This window comes from Arvicanthis niloticus, chromosome 2 (genome assembly GCF_011762505.2).
Source record: "Arvicanthis niloticus isolate mArvNil1 chromosome 2, mArvNil1.pat.X, whole genome shotgun sequence".
NCBI classification, from domain to species: domain Eukaryota; kingdom Metazoa; phylum Chordata; class Mammalia; order Rodentia; family Muridae; genus Arvicanthis; species Arvicanthis niloticus.
Genome location: NC_047659.1, coordinates 60,683,134 through 60,694,711, shown reverse-complemented (window position 1 = coordinate 60,694,711; position 11,578 = coordinate 60,683,134). Strand labels below are relative to the sequence as shown.

The 11,578-nt window shown below is 33.8% G+C and overlaps 1 protein-coding gene and 1 pseudogene across 3 annotated transcripts; both read right to left on the bottom strand.

Moving 5' to 3' along the window:
• Nucleotides 1–2,167: 2,167 nt before the first annotated feature.
• LOC117703968 (olfactory receptor 5M5-like) lies at nt 2,168–5,045 on the bottom strand (annotated as a pseudogene). The gene is made up of 2 exons (XR_013108682.1): nt 4,816–5,045; nt 2,168–3,360 (listed from the first exon to the last, which is right to left on the bottom strand). The product of XR_013108682.1 is annotated as an olfactory receptor 5M5-like (transcript).
• Nucleotides 5,046–7,502: 2,457 nt separating this feature from the next.
• LOC117703967 (olfactory receptor 5M5-like) lies at nt 7,503–10,938 on the bottom strand. 2 transcript variants are annotated; one of them, XM_034495874.2, is made up of 2 exons: nt 10,832–10,938; nt 7,503–8,659 (listed from the first exon to the last, which is right to left on the bottom strand). In XM_034495874.2, the coding sequence occupies exon 2, from the start codon at nt 8,631–8,633 to the stop codon at nt 7,695–7,697; it is 939 nt and encodes a 312-aa protein (XP_034351765.1). In that variant the 5' UTR covers nt 8,634–8,659; nt 10,832–10,938; the 3' UTR covers nt 7,503–7,694. The 2 variants fall into 2 exon arrangements, with proteins under 2 accessions (XP_034351765.1, XP_076784365.1); XM_076928250.1 differs by lacking the exon at nt 10,832–10,938 and adding an exon at nt 9,328–9,459.
• Between the last annotated feature and the right edge of the window lie 640 nt (nt 10,939–11,578).

Genomic DNA, 11,578 nt, shown 5'->3' with positions numbered 1-11,578 from the left:
AAAAAATAAATATAATTTTTATTAAGAGTTTTGGTTTTGGAGTGAAATTTCAAGCCACAGGAAAGAATTTGTGATACATTTATTTAACAAAGTTTTATGTGTGTGTGTGTATATATATATATATATATATATATATATATATATATATATATATATATATAAAACTATAAAACTTTAAAACTCAAAATGTTATGTTTTATTTTACCTATGACCGTTTTGGCTGCATGTATGAATGTGCATCAGCAGGTGTCAGATGCCCAGGAAAAGATGGTGATAGCAACGAATGCTTTTAAATACTGAGCCATCTCTCCAGCCCCATAGAAAGGATTTTAAAAATCAATGAAGAAGAAAAGCGGAAATGATTTTTAAAATGGGCAAAAGTTTGTCAAGAAGATCATTGGTGGAGTGTTTATATTTAAGAGGCTCTATGCTCCATTCTCAAGAACCAAAAACAAAACAAAGTAAATAAGTAAGGATGAAAGGCCTTATAGATATATCTCTACAGAAAGACTGTCCAAATAACCAGTTAACTTACTGTCAATCTCACTAACCAACAGGCTAACAAAAATCAAAACCATCGCAAGCGACTACACCTTTATCCAAATGACTATGAGCAAGGAATGCAGAATGCTGGTGATAACATACAGAGACATTTCTCCCAGGACTGACTGTGGGATGGACGACACACAGTTACTAGAAATCTGCTTGGTATTCTCTATCATATCTCATTATGGGCATGCAGTAAGGCCCAGGGATTCCATTCCTAAGTGCATATCCAGCAGGTGTAAGAATATCAATCAATAGCATCGATAAGTAATGACAACATCATATATTGTATTACTGAATACTAAGGAAACTAAGTTACAGAAATAAAGGACAGACCTTACTCACTCAATACTGTGTGAAAATATTATATAGCTTTTGTTCCTTGTATCTAAAAGCTGAGAAAGGCATCACTACTCAAGCACTTTTACAGAAAACCCACATGAAAAGAAATGAGGCAGACAGGTACATTGGGGAATGGAAAGGGGCTCTGACTGGAAAGTTACAACAGACTTGTGGAAACTGGACATGCTATTTCTGGGTGGAGTTTTTGACTTGTTTTTCATTTCATAATGATTAATGAGACTCTAATCATGTACTTTTATTTTTTGTATCCGAGATACACTTTTATCTTGTGTATGTTATTTCATAATAAAAGTTTCAACCTGAAAAAATTAATTTAAATAAAAAAGATAAGAATCTAAATTAAATTTAACAACATATAAATATTGCCAAACAGGAATACAATGCATATGGCTTTATCATGATAGAACCTGGAACAATCAATGAATAGATTAAAATGGGACTATGAAGTCACAGATCCACGGGAATAACCATGCACTGCTAAGGTTAAGACATCAAATGCAGCTATTTACAAAGAATAGGCAAGGGCTGTCCAACTCTTCTGGAAGAATGAAAATGTTCTAAAGAGACAATTCTGCTCCTTCCTTTGCTACCACACTTTTGTAACAATGAATCACCACCCACATGCTGTACTGAAATGTTACCTAGGAATCACATACTGGGTAAAGGAAAAGCCTAAGAATCTGGTGTCAAGAAAAGGGGGAGCCTGTACCCCCAGAATAGATTAACAACATATCAGTCAATTTTGTAAGAGAGGCTAGAGCTGAGGCATTGAAGATTGTCAGGACTACATAGCAGATTGACCAAGAATCCATAAGTACCCATAATTCCTTGAATGTATATAAATCTGTTATTCATACTATGATCCAAAAGATGGATTTGGGGTGTCCCTGGGTTTTTTCTCCTGAAGGAATGCAAGAAATGTTGCAAACTGGGGTCACGTATAACTGTAAAAATACTAAAATGTATAGCCAACAAAAATTATTCATTTCAAACAAACACGCAATGTACAATGATGCACTGGTTCACTAGTATTATTTGAAAAGTACATTTTTAAAAAATCATTAGTTAAGTACCTAAAAGACTTTTATTGCCTTACAATTGTATTAAAAACAAACAAAAAATTCTACTTTCCATGAATGAAAAATCTATGGAAGTTACTAAGCAAAGTTATAACTCAAAGAATTGCCATTCTCAGAGCATGGGAAAATTACATATTTTATAACTCAGGGTCAGTGTTAGTATAATAGATATACTCATCTTCTACATTATTTAAAAATAAACATTGTTCCTGCTCCAGTTTCTGAATCATTATTCTACAAAAAAAAAAAAATCACTAAGATTACACTGTAATCTTCAGTGAGCAAACTAGTAAATTTGATGGGTGAATTAAGAAACATAAAACAAAAAGTGTGACATAGAAGGTCTGTTTATTTGAAACACACAGTACTTAGTCAGATAATAAGAACATTTTACATACCTGTGAGCAATTCTCATGAATCATTTCTGGATAACTTTCCTTATTGCATTTTTCACATCTTTATTCCTCAGACTATAGATGAATGGATTTAACATAGGACTGACAAAGATATAAAGACAGCTACAATTTTCCCTTGTTCTACAGATGTCTCAGAGGGGGGCCTCAGGTGCATACAGAACAATGTTCCATAAAAGATAGTAACAGCCGTCAGGTGCGACCCACAAGTAGAGAAGGCCTTGCGCCTCCCCTCTGCAGAACGAATTCGCAGGATGGCTGTAAAGATGAAAATGTAGGAGATGAGGATGATGCTGAGAGAACAGGTGAGGTTGGATCCTGGCACCACAAACATGGCAGTTTTTTTCACATAGGTGTCTGAGCAAGCAAGGACCATGAGGGGTGGGTCGGCACAGTAGAAATGATTGATCTCATTGGGTCCACAAAAGGTTAAACGAAGCATCAGGATGGTCTGTATTACACCATTTACAAAGCCATAAATGTATTGTGTGGCCACAAGAGAGAGACAGACACCTTGGGACATTTTGCTAGTGTACAACAAGGGCTTGCAGATGGCAACATAACGGTCATAAGCCATCACTGCAAGCATATAGTAATCTGTGATCACCAAGGCAATAAAAAAGTGGAATTGAATAATGCAGCCAATAAAAGAAATGCTTTTCCTCTTGGATAAAAAGTTAACCAACATCTGAGGGGCAACAGTGGTGGCATAACAGAGATCTACAAAAGACAGATGGCTGAGGAAGAAGTACATGGGAGTGTGAAGCTTGCTGTCACTTCTGATTAAGAAGATTCATGCTCACATTGCCAGTCACTGTGATGAGGTAGATGAGTAGGAATACCACAAACAGCACAGGCTGAAGCTCTGCTCGATCCGTCAGTCCTAGGAAAATGAACTCTGTAACTGTTGTATAGTTTTTCTTTAACATCTGTATGCTTGGGACCAGACAAGGATTTTTCTAAAGAGAAAAAAAAATTAAATTCATATGATAAATGCTATACATGCAGCACGTCATGTGTCTATGTGATTCTGAGTCTTCCTCCTTCAAACTTGTAAATGCACATGACATAGAAATGTCTCAGGAAACTGGAGACATGGCTCAGAGGTTTTCAAGCACTTGTTGCTCTTAAAGAAATCTAGGTTCAGTTCTGAGCGTCCATATGATGTTTCACAACCATCTGGAACTTCAGTATCAGAGACTATAGTGCCCTTTTCTGCAAGCACTGGTCACACACATGCTGTACATACTTACAGGCAGACAAAATTCTAATATACATAAAATAAATAAAACAAATTAAAATAAAGTGGTTTAGAAATGTGTACTTAGTATTTCTAAAGTTCCCCAAATTCATATGGAAATATATACATATATATGTGTGTGTGTGTGTGTGTGTGTGTGTGTGTGTGTGTGTGTGTGTTACGTGTGTATGGTGGGTGGTATATGTGGGTGCAAGTCTTCTTAGTGTTTACTTTGTTTCCCCTGACATAGGAATATAAAACAATGTTTTTCTCTAAATATATTTTGGGGTGTGTGCCACAGAATGTTAGCTATTAAGTCTTTGTTTTTCTTAGCTAATTAAGCTGGGGAATTTAACTGAACATGAGACATGTCCACACAAGCATAAGACCTCTCCACACACTCTTTGGAACTGAATATGTCTTCCAAATTGCTCCCTCATGCTTCAACAGAAGTTCCTCACCCTGAATAGCATACCTCACCCAAAATAGCATACCAGGGACTCTTTCTTAATTTTCTAAAAACCAAACTTATTTTCTACCTACTCTTTTTCTAATGCAGAAAAATAATTATTTTGATGGAGGTAACACTAGTCAATATTAAGCATTTGTGTATATAAATATTTTATATATAAACATATTGCATACATGAATAAATTAAATGCTATGCATATTTTCACATGCTTATGAAGGGCATTAAAAACTTTCTGCTAGTATGACATGTAATAATATAGAACAGTGAGAACCAAATCCTCGGGCTGTGAAGATTTACTGTATATTTATCTCAGTCTAACACTTGTAGAATGCTAAAACACGAATTCATTCTATACAGGTTTCTAAAGCATAAATTCTATATTCTTTTATATAATTCTGAAAAAAAAATCATTTTATGAATCAACCAGAGGCAATACTGCAGATGTTAGTACAGAAATGAACTTCTCATAGACACCATTTCTTGAAACACATTATTATTTGATAAAATATGTCCACATGTGCAGGTTTGTAACCTGGCTCCTACATGATAACCACAATACCACTCACAAAAAGAAGCTATTTAAGCACTGCACTCAAGGGTTCTTACATATTACATTTTGCCATTCTACAAATGAGGACTTAGATTTTATTTGAATATGGTATTTAAATACAAAATAAGTCATATTGAGAAATGAATACTTACTTTGAGAAATATGGAATGCATTCAGTAGTGATATTATAAAGTCATTGAAATCAAATCCAGTTCAGTTTTTAATTGTTAAAGTGCATACCTCTAGAATCTAGAATTTAAAAAGAATGTTTTTCTACTCCTACCTGTTAAAGGAGACTAGCTTTGCAACAGCAGCACCAACATGAAGGAGCTGAATGTTTTATAAAAGCAAGCTCTCATAGAACCAGTTCCCCAGGGTTCAATTATCACTTGTAGTGAGTTGTCTGGATTATGAATAACCCCTATCTTCCTGTTCTAAAATCATAAATCCATTGAGAGCAGGAGTTTTATCTGCTCTCCATAGTCATTAGGGATTCAAATTATTCAAGAATGGCAAACCAAGAACTCATTACTTATTTTAGCTTGTGCTAAATACCTTAACTGCTTGTTATTATTTGTATGGTAAATTGTAATGACTGCTGGTAAGAGGCCGAAGGGATGAGGTTCCTATGAGTTTTTCCAATGCTAAGGAGTCAGTTCTGAAATCATATACATACAAAACAACACTAAATAAACTTACAGGTTATATTTGTATACTTATGTGTTCACACTTAGAGTAATGGGCATCATGAGTCAATTAATTTGGTGTTTAATTAAAGCTGACTTTAAGTAGCTCACTGTGTTCTTCTGCATTCCCTTCTTATCCTCAACATGAACATAGTAAGTCCCCTTTTCCATACAAAGTGAACTTATTCCTGGGTGTTTCTTGAAGAAGAAAGTAGCATGAAATGTTCTTTCTGGTACTGGCTTTTAATGGTTCTGAACCAGTAGCCACTGTTCTTGTTCCCTGAGGTCTCAAAAAGGGAATTTTTTCTGACATGAGCCCTGGTTGCTTCAATCTTTATTAAATTGAGTTTTTAAGATCTCCTTTGCTCTCATTTATTATTATAGCCTCTTAAAATCAGTCATTAGAGAAGAACATTGCTTTAGTGCTATGACTTCAGTATGGACCAGAGTGACATGTGATATGTATTTAATACACATTATAGTGATGAAAACTGGTCACAATGGACTATTGTCTATTTCATAAATGTTTGAGATATTTCTGGCTTGCTATTTTTACAAGTTATAGAGATAAATGAATCACTCTTCATCTGTGTCCTGACACAGTTGGGACAGTCAAATATATAACAGTCAAATGTTATAATTACTGACAATATGGCAGGCAAATTAAAGGTTGACCACGTTGATTAGGAATGACTTTCTTTCCTGTCCTTTGTATTGGCATCACCTAGATACAGGAGAGTAAAGATTGAATATCTAATACCAAGTCTTATAATCTTTTGCATGGGCAGAAATGTAAAGTGAAGAAAACAAGTGCTATTGCCTGGAGTACTAGTTAGCATTGACAACATGCAAAAAATATGGAGATGTTCATACACAGTGAAACCAAAACAGCAGTACTTTTCTAGAGATACATATTTAAGATCACATAAAGTATATCTGCAGTATTCATATCAACAGGAAAGCAGAATATAAAATTGTTCCTTCAGAAGAGAACAGATACACAGCTGTGAATAGATGGTATGTGAACAGGGACTCAGAGACTATATGAGAAAAAAAGAGCATCTAAATGAATTAGTGTGTATAAGTCTAACAATGTTAATGGAATTCTCTATTGCAAAAGATAATGACCAATTTTTTTGTGAAGTTTGAAGTCTAGCAAAGCTATGTTATATTATTAATTAATCTATAGATATATAAACAAGTAGCTACTGAGGTAATTCTACAGAGGAACTAGAGACTGACAAGCGTTTACTGCAGGAAATAGGGATAGAAACATCAGAGAGAACTTCTATTTCAAAAACAATGTAACAATACATGGAAATCTGATAGAAATAACTGAAATTTATAAGGATAGATTTTACATCATACTGTTGACTGTGAGCTATAAATTGTTTCAAATAAAAAAATCCAGTCTTAATATAATTGACCATGATTGGCTAATATCACCTTAACTGTGTGTGGAATATAATATTCTAAGTACCAACAATGTGATAAGATGAAAGAGGAATCATTTGTATATGTAAAGTAACAATATGTTGTACTGGAAGTATGACACAGCAGTTGAGTGCTCTGATGCTCTTGTTGAGGAGCATAGCAAAACTTTTATCACCCTCATAATATGACAGCAACTGTCTGTCAACATTATAATATTAAAATAGACAAAGCAAGGGCATATGTCACGAGAAGTCTAAAAATCCACACACAAATGAGACAGTTAAAATATAATGAGTTTCACACAAAGATAGCTGTATATTAATATGTATAAAGAATTACTGTTTGTTTGCAAATACTAGACAATGGTAATAAAAAAGTAAAGAAGTAGAGGCTCACTGACAGGACTGCATGGGCAATAACAGATAAATGTTAAGCCCTCCTAATGGAAATTGGACATTTCCATCAAGATAATATGTACTAAGGTTCATTCAGATCAATAAAATCATTTAAAGTATCTATCTTGGAGTAATAATATGAGATATACCTTTGAAATTTTATATGTTAACATATATAAAAAAGTCTTTAAAAAGAAAGAACTGACTTATGATTAGAAAATTTCAGACACATAAATAAAGAAACTTACTACCACAGCATTTGGCAATTCTACCTTTGTTAAAATAGCTCCCATGTACCATTATAGAGAAATGACAATATGTCTGTCCAGTTTTAGAATTCATTTTTATTCATTCATCAAAATGAAATGCAATATCTATCTTACAAAGTAGCACACACTGCTGCACTATATGTCATTTGTAAGAAATAGAAACTAAAATAAAAAATTGACAGAAAGTAATTTGGTAATTTAAAATGCCCATTGGTTTAGAGAGCAAAAGTGCTGCAAACCTATCAACTTACTTCAAGAACACTTCCTTCTTAACAACTCTCCGAATTGCTCTTTTCACATCTTTGTTTCTGAGGCTATAGATCAAGGGGTTCAACATTGGGCTTACAAAGATATAAAAGACAGCTACAATTTTTCCCTGCTCTACAGACTTCTCAGAAGGAGGCCTGAGGTACATACAAAACAAAGTCCCATAAAAAACAGTGACAGCTACCAGATGAGACCCACAAGTAGAGAAGGCCTTGCGCCTCCCCTCTGCAGAACGAATTCGCAGGATGGCTGTAAAGATGAAAATGTAGGAGATGAGGATGATGCTGAGAGAACAGGTGAGGTTGGATCCTGCCACCACAAACATAGCAGTTTCTTTAACATAAGTATCTGAGCAAGCAAGGACCATGAGGGGTGGGTCTGCACAGTAGAAATGATTGATCTCATTGGGTCCACAAAAGGTTAAACGAAGCATCAGGATGGTCTGTGCCAGGCCATTTGCAAAGCCATAAACGTATGGTGCAGCTACAAGTGAGACGCAGACACTTCTGGACATTTTGCTAGTGTATAACAAAGGTTTACAAATGGCCATGTAGCGATCATAAGCCATCACTGTAAGCATATAGTAATCTGTGATCACCAGGGCAATAAAAAAGTGGAACTGTATGAAGCAGCCTATGAAGGAAATAGTTTTTCTTTTTGACAGAAAGTTAACTAACATCTGAGGAGTGACATTCGTGGCATAACAGAGATCTACAAAAGACAGATGGCTGAGGAAGAAGTACATGGGAGTGTGAAGCTTGCTGTCACTTCTGATTAAGAAGATCATGCTCACGTTGCCAATCACTGTGATGAGGTAGATGAGTAGGAATACCACAAAGAGCACAGGCTGAAGCTCTGCTCGATCTGTCAGTCCCAGCAAAATGAACTCAGTCACTGCTGTGTAGTTGTTCTTTAACATTTTGTCTTACTGACATCAAACAAGGCCTGTAAATTAAATAAAATTGTATTTGATTTTTTTCATTTAATTATTATCCCCATTATGTTATCTAATGTATTTTTCATCTTTTCTCAAGCTCTTAAGATAAGTACATAAATAAATAGCCTAATAATCATTTGACTGATGTTATAAATATCTAAATTAATAGAAATATAGTGATAGGCAACAGAAAAGATAGATGGCGTATCAGTAGATAGATAAGAGGGAGATAAATGTTAGATTAGTCAGTAAATAGACAATAGCTAGACAGGTAAATAAATTAGATATAAAGATAGATAAATAAATGATACATAAATAGATGCTAGATATAGATAGATGATAGATAGATAGATAGATAATACGTAGATAGAGAGATCGATGATAAATAAATGATAAAAATATATAAATAAATGATATATAAATGAGAGAAAGATACATGATAGGTAATTGATAGATTAGAGAGATTATGTAGGTAGATAGATAGATAATGTAACTTTTAAAAAGATGTTCTAAGTTTTTTTTACTGAAAGTATTTATCACATTGTTCATGATTTTCCTAAACATATGGATTAAATGGTATGCGTGAGTTTAGGAAATTGAAGCTATATAAACAGTGTATAGACTTATGAAATCCATGAATAATGAACACACATGTTTAATGTACTTATGGACATACCTTGGTAGTATTCAGTGTTCATGATGGACTGATATTGAAGGCAAGCAAACACTGTATACTGAAGCCTCTGGTGAAACATCAGGGGACAATTTAACAGTGTGGAGAAGGGAATACTGACTTTGTCATGCTGCTACTCCTAATTATAACTCTTAAATGTTTTAATAAATATAGAAGACTCAGTATAGATTCCTTACTATAAATCATCAGAAATAATAGTCATACTAACTACATAATGAGGTACCGTGTATGCTATTCTAAATTATATGTCTTACCATTTAGGCGGTGTGAATGATGTGGAGACCATCACAAAAATATTGACTTCCTCGTTAAGTGATATACACACTTATGATGCTATAGGATATGGTACTTATTTGTAAAGACAATACTAACATAAGCAAGTCACTGTAAAATGTTTTGTGAATTGACATGTAAAATTTATTTATTACAAGTATTCTGTTTTGTATTTGAGGACTGTAGAACTGTTAATTAGGACAATAACATACATTATATACTCAGTCTTTTAGGAAGAGGACCTTAATTTTGAGAAAAGAAAAACAATATCCAACAATAACCAACACATTTGAATATTTGTGAATTACATAAGTGTGTCTGAGCATACCAGGCCTGGCACTCTTGAAATTTACTGTACCTTGAAAATACCTCACACTTGTGTTTTCTATATGACTCAATCCTAAAAAGTAATTAGAGAATGTACCATCATTAACTATACCCCTGATTAATTTTAAATAATCAATAAATTTTGGAAATGTAACTGTTTCCAATTTTTTAGCCAAATGGTTGTAAAAATTATTCTTAATTCTTTTATTGTAGTATAATATTGTGAAGTCAAAAGTAATCACAAAGTTTACTGACTGCCACTTCTGATAAAGCAAATGAAAATGAACATATAAATACTGAGAGTCAGTGAAATGCAAATGTGCCAGGTGTGTGCACTCCATTCCCTGAGTTTAAATCTTAGATCCTCTTGTTCCTAGTTGTATGTCTTCAGTGACTCATTAAAATCATTGTGTCTTAATTTTCTAACCCATAAAAAATTATTTCATAGATAAATCAGTTCTATAGGAAGAAGTTAGTTCAGGAAAATCTAACATATGCCAAATATTTATAATGTTTGTTGAAGCTTCTAGAATCATGATGAAGAAAGGAGGTTGTGAGCAAGATTCAGAATCAAAGCACAGATGCCTTAAGGACAAAGGCTGTGGCTTTTATATGCCTTTAGGTACATCAACATGTAAATAAGTGTTTTCCTATTGGAATCTAACAATATTGATAGATAGTTATGTGCTCTTTGGTGTATCTTCTTTACCATTATGTAAGTATACACTCTAGGCCATTTATCTGTGAGTAACTTAGCCAGAGAAGAATAGAGGTGATTCAGTATGATTGATTGTTAACTCAGAAATCTAGGTTACAAATCAATTTATTTTATCAACTAAGATGTTTGTTTCTTCTCCAAACTTTAAATAAGCTATAGATAGCCTACCTGAAGAAGCAGGGTAAGTTCACAATGATAGCATTCATATGCAGACAGTCGAGATTTTTATAAGAAAATTGTTTCAGAGGGACCAAATCCCTATGGGTCTGTTATTTCTTACCAGAAATGATTAGTATTATAAATAAGCACTGAGTACAGTAAATTTATTGATGACTTGAGTTTAACTGCTCAAAACATAGAGAAATCAAATCTCCAAGGAATGGTAAAGCAATAGGATTTGTAATTTATTTTTGTTTATAATGAATATTTTTATACTTTTGTCTTGGGAAAGCCCCACTTCCCTCATTTGTAATCTGTAAAATATAGTCACTCACAAGAGAAAGAGAAAGTTTTAGAGTACAAAAACCTGAACATCAGCTATTTTTTCTTAAGTTTGGGCTACCTATTGATTCTAAAACTGGTATTTGTTCTTTTTTGGTGAAAATAGAGAATTTAATAACTTTATGGATAATATAAATATGGTGGTGATTTTGACCCAAGCCTCGCCTCTCTTTTCACTATCAGCAGTTAGGAACTTCCCCGTGAAGTTCTTTGGTGTTGAGCTTTACTCTAACTTTTTTACTCTAACTTTCACTAATGAAAGGAACCAGTAAGATATCAATAAAGATATCAATAGAAGAGGAGACAGAATTAGCTTCAAGTTTCTTTGCATTCAATTCCTGGACCAGCATAAGCATGCTAACACAGTCAGGAGTTTCTAAACACTCAGTACTAGATATTTATCAGAGAAGAAAG